General features: G+C 37.0%; 1 protein-coding gene across 4 annotated transcripts in view; it reads left to right on the top strand.

The window, feature by feature from the left end:
* Window positions 1-16,081, top strand: part of MALRD1 (MAM and LDL receptor class A domain containing 1) — a 1,140,778-nt gene that overhangs the window by 460,728 nt on the left and 663,969 nt on the right. For all 4 annotated transcript variants that reach the window (XR_011976660.1, XM_072651641.1, XM_072651639.1 and 1 more), the window contains 4 exons: window positions 1,193-1,345; window positions 2,173-2,278; window positions 7,424-7,791; window positions 13,728-14,140. Coding sequence is in view for 3 of the 4 variants with exons in the window: in XM_072651641.1 (XP_072507742.1) it covers window positions 1,193-1,345; window positions 2,173-2,278; window positions 7,424-7,791; window positions 13,728-14,140 (1,040 nt within the window). In the remaining variant the exon portion in view is untranslated. The remainder of the gene's footprint in view (window positions 1-1,192; window positions 1,346-2,172; window positions 2,279-7,423; window positions 7,792-13,727; window positions 14,141-16,081) is intronic.

Below are 16,081 nucleotides of genomic sequence, written 5' to 3' on the forward strand. Positions count from 1 at the left end.
TTTCTTCCTGCAGTTCCTCTTCTCATCTCTATTTTTTCACTAATCTTCAATTTCTCCCTTCGTACTAGCTGTTTCCCTACTGCCTACAAACATGGTCATGTTTTCCCATCCTCAAAAAAAGTCTTACTTGATAAAGTGTATCATGTTAACTATTATCCCATAAGCTGTATCTCTCCTTCGTTTTGTGGCTAAACTCCTTGAGTAGGCTGTATACCATCAATGCACTTACTTCCTTTCCTCTCCCTTCTTAACCTTTCTGACCCTGTCCTCATCAGTCAATTGAAAACTGCTCTTTACAAAGTTTCCAGTGACCTCTTAATTTTAAAATTGAATGAGCTTTTCTCCCCTCATCCATCTTGTAGATCTCTCTGCAGCATTTGATACTTTCAGTCACTTTCTTATCCCTAAACTTCTTTTCTTCTAGGTTTTCATGACAACCTTTCTTTCCTGGTTCTTTTCTTATCTGTCTCACTACTTTCTTTGCTGGATCTTCATGCAGGTCAAGCCCATTGATCATTATCCACTCTTCTCTTTTATGTTTAAACTATTTCGCTCGCTGATCTTATTGCTTTCGATGGATAGAAATATCATCTCTCTGCTGATGATTCTTAGGTTGAACTTTCTTAGCTCCATTTTACAATTTGGGAAATGATGCATGTACTACCTGCCTCACATTGTTATCAAAAGGCTGATAGGTTAATAGATATAAAATGATTCCAAAAACATAAAGTGGTATAAAATTTTTAATTCTTAAGGAGTTTATCCTTTAGAGTACCAACTCAGGCTGATATCCCACATAATAATAGCATAGTATCAAGGATTACTCTGTTTCCTGTGTCTAAATACCCTGGACAGCAGGAGCAAGTTGCTGTCTCATTGCTTCTTGGACCAGATATTGGTTCTGGGAGAAATTAGGGAAGAGAATGGGAAGGGAATAAACCCTTATATAGCCCCTACTATGTGCCAGGGACTGTGCTACTTTTTTTTTTCTTTTTGGTTTGTCAGTTTTTTGTTTGTTTGTTTGTTTTTACAAATACTATCTCATTTGATAATATAATAAAGAGACTTGTTAATGTATAAGGAAAGGTTCATCTCCATATAGAAAGGGAATTACAGAACTCAACCACATCTACTGAAAACAACCAATTTACACAGAGAGAAACACATAATTAAATATGTGTTTGTTTTTCAGCTCCCACGTGTGACTTTGAAATAGATAGCTGTGGTTGGTTTGAAGCACACAGTGGGGATCATTTTGACTGGGTCCGGAATTCCAGCAGGGCCCTTTCCATAGACTTTCAACAACAGGCCCCAGCTCAAGATCATACTTATAATGAACCTCAAGGTAAGAAGCACAAAGAGGATGTGGGTATGGGAAAGTCTCGCCGTTTCTCAGTTGTGATGTTAAGGAACAGTAAGTTTAAATTATATCTATTCTGGCACAACAAAAACTAAAAGGAAATGGGAAAAGTCACCAAAGGGATTTTGTCCATGCCATGTTGAATAATGTTTTCCCCCACTCCTTACCCCCCAAAAATGAGTTGAAAATTTATTTGTACTGAACTGATTAAACTTAGCACTTGCTTTTGCATTTTGTGGGTAAAACTTGAGTCAAGACTAAATTGGAATCCACAGGAGAGAAACTGGGAGAGTGAGGAATGCTAGACTCACATTATAAAAGAATCAGTTGAAGAAAAGAGAGATGTTTAGGTCAGAAATGAGAAGATGGAAACACATGATAGCTACATTCAAGAATTTGAAGATGATTTAGGTTTGTTTTGTTTTGTCCCAGAGTGCAGAGTTAGGGGCAGAAGAAGCATAGCTTGACTGGGTATCAAAGAAACCTTCCTACATTAGAGTTGTTCCAAAGCCGAGATTTCTTAGAGAGAAGACTTTCTCCTCACTGGAAGTCTGGAAGCCAAGGCTGGATAACCGTCTGCTCGACAATGTAGAAGAGCATTTAAGAAAAATAAACTGGACTAGATGGCTTATGAATTAGCATCCAACCTTCAGACAAATTCTGTGACCCACTGTGTACTTAAAAAAGGCATGATGTGTTGGTTAAAAAACAATAGTGCCCATTTGGTATTGTATAGGCTAGCCATCTTTACTGCAATACATGACATTTTTTATTTTGGATCCAATAGGTGAAGTTATTTTTTTTCTCAACAGGACACTTTATGTTCATTCTAAAAATGAGCAGCAGCATTTCACAGGTTGCTAAACTCCAGAGTCCAACGTTCAGCCAGACAGGACCAGGCTGCAGCTTATCTTTCTGGTAACTTTTAATACTACAGTAAATTGATGGAACATCTTTCTTTTGCTCTGCTTGAGAATGAAGCTGGACTTTGTAGTGGTATACTGTCTATTTCCTTTGAAGCAGTTACTGACTTTATTCTTTAGTGGTCAATTAAAATTTCTATCCAGGCAGAATTTGAGGAATAAAGTGGTATTCTGTGAATTTTGACATTTTGGCTTTTGTTTTTGTCTTCAAAAGAATTTAACATATGAAAATTTTTGCAAAGCCCAAGACATGATTGTGATGAATACCCTTGGATGGAATTTTTAATTTAGGGCATTTTTGGAGAAATATGATATTTTGAAGAATTTTGGAATTTCTAAAAACAAGGCTTTTGGAGTCTCTAAAAAGAGTGGCAATGTTTTCCTTGAGTATAGTCTTTTAAATGAGATTTCCTGCATACAGCCATGATGAGACAAGTTTTGGGGTTCTCTTTGCCAGGGCTTTTATTTATTAATTTCTTTTCTAAACAAGTAAAGAACACACTTGACAAATAATATCATACCCAAGTTTGGGATAAGTCTTTTCAATTTATCTGACAATTTCCATACAGTTATCAGATACCCATCCACATGGACTTTGACAAGTAAATGGTCTCATTTATGTGTTGCGACCAAAACTTGTCCCTGACTTCTCATCCTATCCAATTCTTGTCCGCTTTCTTGCCTAAGTCCTTCACACATGGTCTATACAACATACTGGCTTTATTTTGAATCTTTTGTTATTTTGTGGATATCAGCACAGGATTCCACTTATCTCCTGGTCTCACTGTATGTCTGATTATCTTGTTTTCTAATCATACATGTCCTTGATGACATATTTTAACACTTCCTGTGGTCATCATTGTTAATATGCTTCAGCCTACTTATACCAACCACGTGCATTTTCATTACCTTTTGTATCATGTGATTTGTATTTTGTGGAGACCCACAACATTGAGCATCTAGTTTTAATAGTTTAAAACAGCATTAAGATTTAGAAACCACTATGTAACAGAAATCAGATGTAATTCTTTTTGTGGACTCATTCCCTTTACTTACTCATGATGCTAGGTCAGGACTCCAGAGGAAGACTGACTACTATTCCCTTTAAGGTTTTAGGGGTACCCTCAGGGTTATGGTTTTTTAATATTATCACTTGTGAGCTCCCATTCATTGTGTTCCCTAATATCATTCATCCAGTAAAATTCAATTATCTTTTAGAAAAATAATTTACTGAGGAGGTATATTAAGATCAGTATCTACAAAAACTTCTCACCCCACCCCATATAGGGATGAATTTTCACACTGCATATATAAAGTCCTTGAGAAGAGTGGGTTCAAACTTAAAGTACAATGGTAGTTAAGTATACTTGTAAATAACATGTGAGGGCAATGGAGGTTTTAGATTTCTTTTGCCTGGGATAACTGGTCCCCAAAGACCTTTTATTTGTAATTCGAGTTATAATAAAATTCTCCTTAGGTTCAACTCTCTATTTGACTCAATAGATCAGTTCCATTTCACAGTCCATAGCTAGCATTTCTTTTATTTCAAGAAGTCATGATCCCTGAAGATACTACCATGCTCAAGGGACTGTCTTGACCTTTGCTTATAGGTCCTTTTTTTGTCATTAGCTTCCACTACTCTGATAGACTCTTGCATCAACTATGGTTGAAAGTGGAATCTCTAATAAATCTTTTGGTCACTCAGGCACTTTCCTATTAGAATTTTAATTCCCCTAACATCAGGAAGGGATAAACATGAAAGCAACAATGGGCATCATGTTCTTACTGACACATGAACTTGGATAGGAAAAGCATCATTGCCTTATTTTACAACTGGCCATTTATATCGATTTTGATTCCCTTGCTGCTAGGAAGGAATAGGAATCACAAAGAATTAGAACACTATTTTTAGACATAAGTGCACTTAGTTTTAACTCAGCAACTCATGAATCATCAGTTCTGGTTCCTCATTCAACCATAATACTCTTTATCACTACACACTACCAGTCACACATAGCTAGAAGTTTTGCTAAACCTTCTTGTGTTAGATGGGAACCAGGCAGAGAATATCTGTCCATGTTGTACACAATCTGCCAGCAAGAGAAAATCCAACCCCCTTCTAAATCCTGTGGATGGTACAGGTGTTTTTTTTTTCTGTATAAAAAAGAAATCCTAAACATGAAAGATTCATATTGAGCATTAGCAGAACAACTCAAAATGGGATTTAATAACCTATTATTATTTAACTTGGAAACTATTTTTGTATTTGTTGAGAGGCTATTACCTAGTCCTCATAAGCATATCAAGCAATTTGCAGGACTATTAATTAGACATTTTACATTTCCACCTCAACTTTGCATTGTGCAAACAATTTACAGTACAGATCTGCTGATAAGATGGCCAAGTTTTGGGTATTTCTCATGTTAGTAGCCTTTTTCTCAAAGAACACTGGAGTAATGGCTGGGGACTCCACTGTTTACTGCCTTTCAGTTCTAGCCCAATGGATCCCAGGACTTTTAGACCTCTTGAAATCACCAGGTTGCCTCTGGGCATGGATGGTTCCTTTTCAGGATTGATAGTCATTCCCTTTAAATTAGGACACAACAAACAGAAAAGTGAAAAAGGCATCTGGGACATAAGCAAGGTGCAAGTTCATTTAGTTGATTGTGCCTGTGCTAGCTGGAGTGAGGGAAAGGTTACCATGATGCTATGGTAAGATGAACCAGCAGTACCCCATGATCACTATAAGTTACTTAATGTCATCTGAATGATAGAACTGAGATACCACATTGGTAGCTCTTTCTTGTTTTAATTTACACAGCTACCCCAAATTCTTCCATAATTCTTGGGCAGAGGAGGACTTAGATGTCCCTCCACATTGCCATGTAGTGGCAAAACCTTAAGTCCATTCAATGCTGGGTTACCACACAGTCATAAACAGGTCTCAAAAGTCTTAGTACCAGAAAAGTCCCAGAACCAAGAAGGGCAACTCTCAGCTCACTCTATGAAATGACTTGTATAATACAGTCCAAAAAATGTACTGAACAGTTAACTTGCATGTCATAATATGTATTCTTCATCCATTTGATTTTTCCTATGTGTGTTAATAGGGCCGTCTCTTCTGAGTTTCAAGGATTTTATTGACAACCTCCTCTGATGGTTCAGAGCTTGTTGCAATGAACTTGATTCAAAACATGAATTTCTGAAGAACTTCACTTTCTGGAATCATTCTTTTTTATGAGTGCCGTGTAGGATGGGTTCTGTGGCAGGTTAATGTCTTTGGCTAATGTCTGTGATTGTGTCTATCCAAGAATCTTGCAGATTTGTCTTAAATGAAGCACTTTGTAAACTAATAGAAATCTGGATAGTTTTTATTTTGATCTACCAAATGATATGCTTCCCCTCTTAGTACTCAGTCAGTCAATATGCATGAAGTTCTTATTATTGTATAAAGCATGTAAAACAACACACACATAAAAATCTGTATTCTCTATATTTTTAAACTTTAGTGTGATTCTGAAGCTGTGGTTGGCTCTAAAGCATTTCCTCTGTAATGTGGAAATGGGGCTCACACTAGTGCAATGGGAAATCCTACCCTTCAAACATGCACAGTGTTTCTCCTTCTGCCATTTCCTATAGAGGGACCAAGTAAGCTTGCATTGGGCAAGCTAAAAGCCTGCTTGTTTCCTTCTCACATTTTTAGTATATTCATGGATTCTTATGATAAAGACCTTAGACAGAGGAAAGGGCTGCCATATGGCTGGGTCAGCGATATCATCTTTTTTAGTTACTGATGACATCTACAATGTTTGCCATTGACTTGGAATCCTTTCCTTCTTAAGACATTTTGAAAATCCCTCCCTGCATGCCTTTGAAATTACACTAACTCCAAGATAGATTTCTGTTGCACATATTTGGTCAGGCCCAACTGCTTTTCCTGACTGCTCTTTTGCAAGGGACATTTCCATTTTCCAATATAGCCCATGTGTTACTGAATTATTAGAGTCCAAATGTAGTGATTTTCCTGCTTGAGATAATAACAATAAATGACTATAATATTGCTGGCAGGTATGCTCCATTTCACATCTATTTTTTCTCTTCATTTTTAGCATTAGTTTCATCTGTAAATGCTCTCAAGATGATTACTTTGTTACTTAAAACACCAAACTTGATGCATGCTCCTTTCCTTTTCATTGTACTGTGAGCCTGTGATGCTCATAATCTTCCATCATGTTTCACAGATGAATTTGTATTCTAAATGATTACTGTCTTTGACCATACCTCTTTTCTGGGCAAGGGTATCAGCTCTGCTGGCTGAAGCGATTTCCTTGCTCTTTTGGCCTCCTCACTGTGATGATTGTTTCATACTGGTTAAATATCTCAGAAATGACAGTTACCAGAGACAATGTCTGTACTATTACCTCTTTCTGATATTTCAGGGTCAAAAGTAGCCAACGAATAATCAATAAACACTTATTAAACACCTTCTATGTGTTAGGCACTATGCTAACTTCATTTAACTTCTTGGGTAGGACCTTTTGTAACCATTTATAGAGTCTTCATCTTGATGCTGTACGCTCGTGATGATGAGTAAGTAAATGCATACACATTTTCACTCAAAGAAGTTTACCACATTTCAATCTTGCTCTTTTCATTAAAAAAAGAAAAAAGTTGGAAGTTCATTTATTGAGGTTATTTACAGAGCATAAGTTGTAGGCATGCTCTTGCATTTATTAAACATTCTTGTTTTCCTTTGTAGAAACTTATAAGAAAGGCATTGCATTAAATTCACACAATTAACATTTTACTTCAGAGTTCATGTTGTCAGAATTTATTGTGTTCATTTCTAAAGATGACAAATTTTTCTATCCAACTGTCGATTATATTTTAATCACGCAGAGTCCTACATTATATGCTGAACTCCTTAGAATGGAAATACAGGATTCTGAAAACATGAGAGGCTGAGCAGTGACAGAGAAGCTAATGCCCATATGGTGTACAAAGTGATGTCTCAGGAAATGAAGAGAAGTAGCATTTGTTATACTTAATGATGCATTGATCCAGTAGTAGCCAGCACCATTCTGAATTGTTCATATGTTTCATAAACCATTCCATTTTTCTTTTTTCTGTTCTTTCCCAGGTTTTATAACTATGGTCTGTCAGTGGGAGCAGCAGAGATGCAGCTACATGTAGAGGGGACCAATTACTCAACTGCTCTCTGGAGAGTATTATACAACCAGGGAAACCAATGGTCCAAAGCATTCATTCAACTTGGACGCCTCACTCAGCCCTTCCATTTGTCACTGGAAAAAGTCAGTCTTGGAGTTTATGATGGGGTCTCAGCTGTTGATGATATCAAATTTGAGAACTGCACCCTTCCCCCTCCTGCTGCGAGTTGTGAGGGCCCTGATCATTTTTGGTGTAGACAGACCAAGGCTTGCATACATCGTCTTCTATTATGTGACCTAGTGGATAATTGTGGAGATAACACGGATGAAGCTCATTGCAGTAAGTATTTCTAGCCTCCCTTTTATCCTGTTTCTTTTCTTTCAATTCACTGTGCCATTTTTATCCTAGGTGGATGACCTGAGACTGATTTCAAAGATAATCAAGGTCTCTTGGTTCACTATTAGTTCTCAGGCCTTGCCATTTGGACATTGTAGTCCAGGAGAATCCTTAACGCACCTGCTCCAGAAGCTCAGTCCAACAGGCTAGATTCAGGTTATCTCCCAAGAAGACAATTTTTGCTCCTCTCCTACAAGGACATAGGCCACTTGTTGAAAGGTGAAACTTTCTCCTCATTGCCAATCGTATATTTATTAAATAACAAGAAAGAAGAAATTATAACCTCAAATGAAACATGGACAATACCATTATCGTTTTATGGGGCTGAGATTTTGGAATTTAGAGATGATTTAATAAAATAGTGGATATTGCAGCTCAAGACTTGACAGTGTTCTGGAAGTACCCAAGTTGATTCTGCCACCAATTCCAATGGACGCAGTTCTTATACTTTGCAGAATCTGTGAGGAGTTAAGAGACACGGTGTATAGAGTGCTAGGCTTACAGTCAGGAAGAACTGAGTTTATAGGCATCAGGCCTATATAGCTTTATAGCTGTGTGACCACAGGCCAGTTACTTAATTTCTTTCTGCCTCAGTTTCCTAAACTGTAAAATGAGGGTAATAATAGAACCTACTTCACAGGGTTGTTTTGAGGATCGAGTGAGGAAATAATTGTAAAGTATTTAGTCCAGGGCCTGGCATACAGTAAATGCTATATAAATGTTAGGTATTAGGGTTGTTGTTATTATTATTAATTATTATGATGATGAGGCTTAGCACAGTGCCTGGCATACAGTAAGTCCTTAACCAAATGCTTATTCCCTTCCTTTTTCCTTCCCTTTGAGATCATCATTGTGTTTGTGCCTCCCTTCTATGCAGGTCACAGCATTTCCAAGCTTTAGTAGATGATTACAAAACTCCTTGTGTCCAATAATTAACTAACTGGTTATCAACACTCTGAAGATGACTGTCTCCTAGCTTAACTAGGCAATGTTTCAAATAATGGTGTTATAATAGTGAAATTTTCCCAGTTTACTAAGAAGTTTTTTTGGGGGGCAAGGTAATCGGGGTTAAGTGACTTGTTCAGGGTCAGAAAATTAGTGAATGTCTGGGACTGAATTTGAACTTGGGTTCTCTTGACTTTAGGGCCAGTCCTCTAGCTGCCCTAGGAATTTATAATTTTACTATATCCACCTTCACTTCGCTTTTGGTCTAGTCAAATTGCCCTCCTTGCTGTTCCTTAAATGTAATATCCCATTTCGACTCTCCATGCCTTTGCACTGGGCTGCCTTTCATACGTGCAATATACTCTCTCTTCACCTTTTCCTTAGTTCAGGTGCTACCTATGTATGATCTTTTATGATCCTCTAACTACTACTTCATTTTCCCCAAAACTACTTTGTATTTTGTGTGGTTTTTTTGCATCCACACAAATGTGTATTTGTTCTCTCTTCCACAGAAAGAAAGTCCCTTGAGGGAAGGAGCTGTTTGATTTTGGTCTTTGCATTGCCAGCACTAAGCATAGTGCCTGGAATTATTAGGGTGTCCCAAAAGTCTTAGCTAATTAAACTTTAATAGCTTAACACTACACCGACTTCAGAATACTCTATATAGTTGGTTCTTAATAAAATGCTTGTCAATTTACTGATTGGATCTCAGATTTTGTGCTTTATTGGAATCTCCTTTGAGAACTCCTATGAGTGATATTGGTCTGAAACATACAGAATAGAACTTTGGTGGAGGCACTGAATTCACCTACCTAATATTTAAAGTTATGTTCAATGATCATCAGTGGATGATCTTGATAGGATGTGTTGGCAGTGTTAATAGTTTCATGTAGTCTTTGAAAGTCTGTGTAGCTAGGCAAGCCAGACTTTGAAAAAAATCTGTCAGATTAGTTGCTTAGTAGGAATAAATAACCACACATGATCCTTGTGATCAGCTAGCATCCTAATTCACTCTTTATCCTCATTGTATTGTCTGAAGGACCCATGGCAATGTGAGCACAATTTTTTTAAAATAGTATTCTTATTTTTTCCCCAATTATATATCAAGAAAATTTTTTAGCATTCATTTTTACAAGTTTTTGAGTTCCTGTTTTTCTCCTTCTCCCTCCCTCCTCTACCCTCCCCTTGCCTCTTCTGAGGCATATATGTAAAACATATTTCTGTATTTGTCATGGTTGTGGAAAAAGAAATGGATCAAAAGGAAATAAAACCATGAGAAAGAAAAAAGTAAGTGATAAAATATGCTTCAACATGCATTCAGAGTGCATCATTTCTTTATCTTGATGTGAATGGCATTTTCCTTCATGAGTCCATTGTGCTGGTCTTGGATTATTGTGTTGGTGAGAAGAGCTGAGTCATTTATAGTTGATCATCACATGATGTTGCTGATACTGTGTACAAGGTTTCCCTGATTCTGCTCATTTCACTTTGCATCAGTTTGTACAAATCTTTCTAGGTTTTTCAGAAATCTGCATGTTCATTTCTTATTGCACAAGTTTTCTCTTACATTCATATTCCACAACTTGTTCAACCATTCCCCAATTGATGAGCATCCCCTTAATTTCTAATATTTTGTCACCATGAAAAGGGTTGCTATAAATATTTTTTGCACATATAGTTTCTTTTCCATTTTTATGATCTCTTTGGGATATATACCTCATGGTGGTATTGTTGGAACAAAGAATATACACAGTTTGGTTGCCCTTTGGGCATAGTAAGGACAGTCTTTCAAAGAAGGATAAATTCTATACCTTCAAAGGGTAGGGCAACATTTCCTGCTGCATGTACATGTATTTATTTGGTTCCTTTTAGGGTAGGGATGGGTAGCTTCTTCCCCTGACATTGACCTAGAAAATGAAAATTCACTATATGGGCAGTGTTCAGTCAGACATCATAGAAAATGTCTTACTTGTAGCACCAGTTAAAAATACAATACATTTTAAAAGCTCAGATACCTGATAGTCTCCTCTGCTCTATAGTTAAAAACTGACACCTGGGGGAATCACGCTGCATGTTGCTCAGTCTAAGTCACAGCTGGGTTTGATTATCCACAAGTGAAGAAATATCAGGTGGAAGTTTACCCCTCATTTGACATTTCCTCACTTGGTTACCTTCGTTAGGCCTGAGAGGAGTCACAGCAGTTCCTAGGCATCAGTTGATTTGGGCTTGCTCCACTGCACCTATTCATGGAGAATTTTGTTTATTGCATTTTAGTAATACTTCACCTTAAACTCCAAGTGTAGTTGCAGAGATGGATAGTTAAAGATAATGTACATGAAATTTAGAAAATATTAACCTATGATAAGGAAGCTAAAAAAAGTGGAGGCCCTCATTTATTTTTTTCACTTTTCTTTCACTGTACTCCCACCACACACCATCTCCATGTCCTCTCCCTCCTTTCCAAATAAGTCCAAACAAGCACTACATATGAAGTTGGCATCCTCTAAAATCCTGGAAGTGTGTATAAGGATATTGAGTAGACCTGTGATTTCATTAGTACACAGAGATATAAGGAAACCCCTTTCTCCCACTGTAGATCAGCACTTTGCCACTATTCATCAAAATGAAAATTATATATTCCTTTTAAAGACATAGCAATATTTTCTGCTGTATGTATAAGTACTTAATTCTTTTAAGTGTGAAGATGGATAACCCCTTCTTGCACCCTGCTCTAGAATCTCATGGAGATTGCAACCTTATTGGAGGAGGAAGACTTTCATGCTTAAAGAACAGCACATTACATAAGATAGTTCATAATTAGCACCTAAATTTCTGGGAAGGTGGTTGTCTTTTGTTCCCTAAGAGGACCAAAATGACATCACTGTATTAGAGTCATTATAGTGTGTTCATCTGTGGCTGAGGAGACCAATATGAACTTGGAATACTCTACCACAGGTCAGGCACAAATAGTCTGAGTGAACATTTGGGGTGGATCCTATAAATTTGTGCATCTCATGTTTCTTTTGAGCTATTTCAGTTCTGCTCTGCTCATAGAGCACAGCAGTTTTTCTGATGAGGGCATACCATATTGGGTGGTTCTGTACTGGTGTTTCCCATGGCATGCAATCAATTCCAAAGTTTGTAAGAGAGACCTTGAGAGTGTCCTTGTATTGCTTCTTCTGACCATCATATAAGCATACTTGCTCTGTGTGAGTTCTCTATAAAATAGTCTTTTAGGCAAGCATACATTTGGCATTTGAACAACATGGCCAACCCATTGAAGTTGTGCTCTCTACAGAAGTTTGAATGCTTGGCAGTTTAGTTGAGGAAGGACTTTAGTGTCTGGTATCTTATCCCGCCAGATGATGTTCAGAATCTTTCTGACAACTCAGATGGAAACCATTTACTTTCCTGGCATGGTGCTGGTAGATGTTCAGGTTACACAGGCATACAACAATGAGGTCATCTCTGTAGACCTTCAGTTTGGTAGTCAGTCTAATACCTCTTCTCTCCCACAACATTGAGCTAGCTCTGGAAATGCATGTGTCAACCCCATTATCAATGTGTACATCCTTGGATGTACACTGCAAAGGTAAGTGAACTTATCCTCAGCAAGCTGTAACTGATGGTTCCATATACATATGATGTGGTTGGTGCTGGCTGATGGAACACCTGTATTTCCTTGAGGTTCATTGTTAGGCCAAAATCAGCATAAACAAAGAGAAATAATCCATAATTTGTTGCATCTCAGCTTCAGGGGCTGCATTGAGTCTATGGAAGAGATAGCTGTGTATGATCTTTTGAGGAAGGGAGGAGACCATTGTCAACAATTATACTGCATCTCTTCCACAGTTGAGGGCCGGTTCTTTCTGCCTTTAAAGATAATAATTTGCAATTTTGATAAGCACTAATGTGCTGGGAGCCTTCCTTTAATCTTTGTCCATTCACTGAATATTGTGCCAAGAGCCTTCCGAAAAGATTTACTATTTAGTATTTCTTTTGACTCATAGCAATTTGAATAAATAAAACAATTAACACGCATAAACCAAAACAAGGGAAAATTGTGTGAAGTCAATAACAACTGGAAAAAATCAAAAGAAAATATGATTGATAGGGGATGGAGTACATAGGTAAGGCTATGTGGATGAATAAGTAGGAGACTGGATAGGATTTGAGTAGACAGAAGATGGGACAGAGGTCATTCATGGTGAAGGAAATAATTTTAAGTTATGAAGGTGTAACTATGCATATGCTGCATATGGAATAGAGAGGAGGCCTGAAAATATGATTAGTTAGATACAGTAGGATTAGCTTATCATACTTTCTCTTAAATGCTAGACAAAGGATGTCGTATTTGATAACTGAGTAAATTAGGGAACTATTAAATGTTGATTTGGCAATAGTGTGAATGCTGTGTTAGAAGGAATCTCGAGTCTGGGAGACCAGTCAGAAGAATTGGAAGATTTTTGCAGCAAACCAGCTATGAATTGTTTGGCCACAGTGATAGCAAAGAAAATGGAGAGAAAGTGATGGATTTAAACAATACACTGCATTAAAAAACAAGTTAGCAGTAGGGATTTCTGATGTGAAGGTTTTGGAAATTGTTAATAAGTAATAAAAGCCTACAACTTTACCTCTGTAAAAACTTTTCAGGTATTGGCTTTTGATTTTGTAAACTATGAATGTACTTCAACAAAACGTTTAAAATGTGGAAAAATGATCTTAATCTTGAAATAAGCAAGTGAAGCTGTGAATTCCACCAGATTTTGTTCTCAGATTAAAAGGCTTTGCTGTTTTTGATGTGCTCTAAACAGTTGCAGTTACTCTTGATTTAATTTGATTTTGGTAATGGAGGATTAACCATACGATATTCTGTGAATTATTATTTCTTTCTGTTATTTATCATTCAGTCTTTTGTTATTTGTCAATTACAGCACCTGAACTCTATTGTGATTTTGAAAATGGGCTCTGCAACTGGGAACAAGACAAAGAGGATGATTTTGATTGGACGAGAAACCAGGGCTCTACTTCAACACTCAACACAGGACCAATGAAAGATAATACTTTGGGTACAGTTAAAGGGCATTATCTCTACATAGAGTCTTCAGAACCACAGGTCTTCCAAAACAGAGCTGTGTTGCTCAGTCCTGTTCTTAATAACACTGACAATCAAAGCTGCATCTTTCGCTTCCATTATCACATGTTTGGAAAGCATATTTACAGACTGGTGATTTATCAAAGAATTTGGAATAACACAAAGGGACATATACTGTGGCAGATATATGGAAATCAAGGCAACATATGGAAAAGGAAAGTTCTCAACATTGCCTCACCTCAGCCTTTTCAGGTATGGTTTCATGATGTAAAATAGGAAATCAACAAAATGTCTTGAGAATAAGGAAAATTGCCATTTCTTGAATCAATCAAGTTGAGGTGAGTAATTTGATCCAAGTTACTGTATCAAACTTTTATCACTTAATTAAATGTTTTCCAAATAACATTTACTTGAGATCCCCTCTTCCATTTCCCTTAATAATGAAGGAAGAGATTTCCTAAAGGTGAATGATGTTGAAAACAGCTGTAGGTTAGGTGAAGGCTTTCAGAAGCAGTTCTGTTGGAATGATAACTCTCCTGAAAGATTTCAAATTTTTCTGATATGAGAAAAGGAATGCAGAATCCTTAAGGTGCTGGAGACCTTGAGTATAACCTAGATACTCCAACTTTACAGACGAAGAACCTGAGGAACAGAGAGGTGAGAAGATATTTCCCCCTCCCCAGGTCATTTAGCTATTTCCCCCCCTTCTCTTCTTCCCTGAATTCAAGTGAAAATAAACTTATTAAGAATTTTTTTTATTTTATCATTGATTTAGTAGATTTTCTTATGAAACACTGAAAGAAACCTCTTGCTTGCTTCATTCAAACATGATTCTTTTAATTGAACAAATTTGTTTGAATTTTAAGCTTAGGCCTTTAACCATTCTAGCCATGATTCTATTTCTCATCAAAAGATCTGGATCCTAGTCATAGACTAAGTGATAAATAACAGATTATTATGATATGAAATACGATATGTGATACATTACTGATCATAGATTTAAAAGTATAAATGTCCTTTAGAGGTTATCTAGTTCAATCCTCTCCTCTTTCAGATGAGCAGATTCAGGCTGAGAGAAGTTAAATGAGTAGCTAAGGGTCATACCACTAGTAAACATCTGAGGCAGGATTTGAATGCAGGCCTTTTTGATTCCAAATCCAACATTTTACTTCAATGTGATACCTCTCTGTGCATCAGATGTTATATGAAATAATCATACAGTGTGAGATGAGATGATATCTAGGGAGGAAACTTGGTATAATGGATAGTGGACCATTTAGGAGTCAGTAAACCCTGTCTTTGATATAGCACAGCTTTTTTACCCAGGGAAATTTGCTCTAGGCAATTCTCTGAGACTTTGACGTATAAAAAAAGGTTACTAATCTTCACCATTTAACCTGATGTGAAGCAACATATTTAAATGTTTTATATAGTAGATCAAAAATATTTACCATTGTATATGACTTCCTAGATATCCCACTGGGATTAGCCTGATGTAGGGATGGTTGTGTGATGATGGTGCAAATGTTAATGTTCCATATAGGGTATGAAATATTACTGTGTTATCACAGTATAAAGGCACATGCAAACATTTTTAAAGTGTTGGAATGTAAGACTGTGTGACAGTGGTCATAATGATATGTTATTTGATTTGAAAAAATTAATTGTAAGTAAATTGTGCCTTAAGTAAAATTTCCATTTCAATGTTAAGATTCGTTAATTTTATTTCCCAGCTTCTTTGGGGTAGTTATAAAAAATGGGCAGTTTGGCAGGTGTGAGACCTCACAGCATTGGTTATGGGCCAGCAGAGAAACCAATTGCCCTGGGGTCTAAAGCATTTCCAGGGAATGAACAGTAACCCCTCTTTGAGTTTGGAACCAACAGAGGAGTTACAGATGGCCTTCTCCATGTGGTAATGCCCAAGGGTTCGTCTATCTGATTCTGTTATGAAATTAGACATGAGAACTAACAAAACAGAGATTTTGCAATTGTATAAATTCGTCTTTCAATCTGACACTCAACACTGTTTATTGCATAACCAATTTGACATAGCCTCATAGACCATAGAGAAATATCCCAAAGCAGTGACCTCAAGAAAAGTCCCATATGGTCTGTTCCCTGAAGTTAAAAACCAAGGTCCCTGGGAACAGGATGAGAGTATAACTAGTTCTATAGTCACTGTGGCAGAACTGT

Source organism: Notamacropus eugenii, chromosome 3, assembly GCF_028372415.1.
Source record: "Notamacropus eugenii isolate mMacEug1 chromosome 3, mMacEug1.pri_v2, whole genome shotgun sequence".
Lineage (NCBI taxonomy): Eukaryota > Metazoa > Chordata > Mammalia > Diprotodontia > Macropodidae > Notamacropus > Notamacropus eugenii.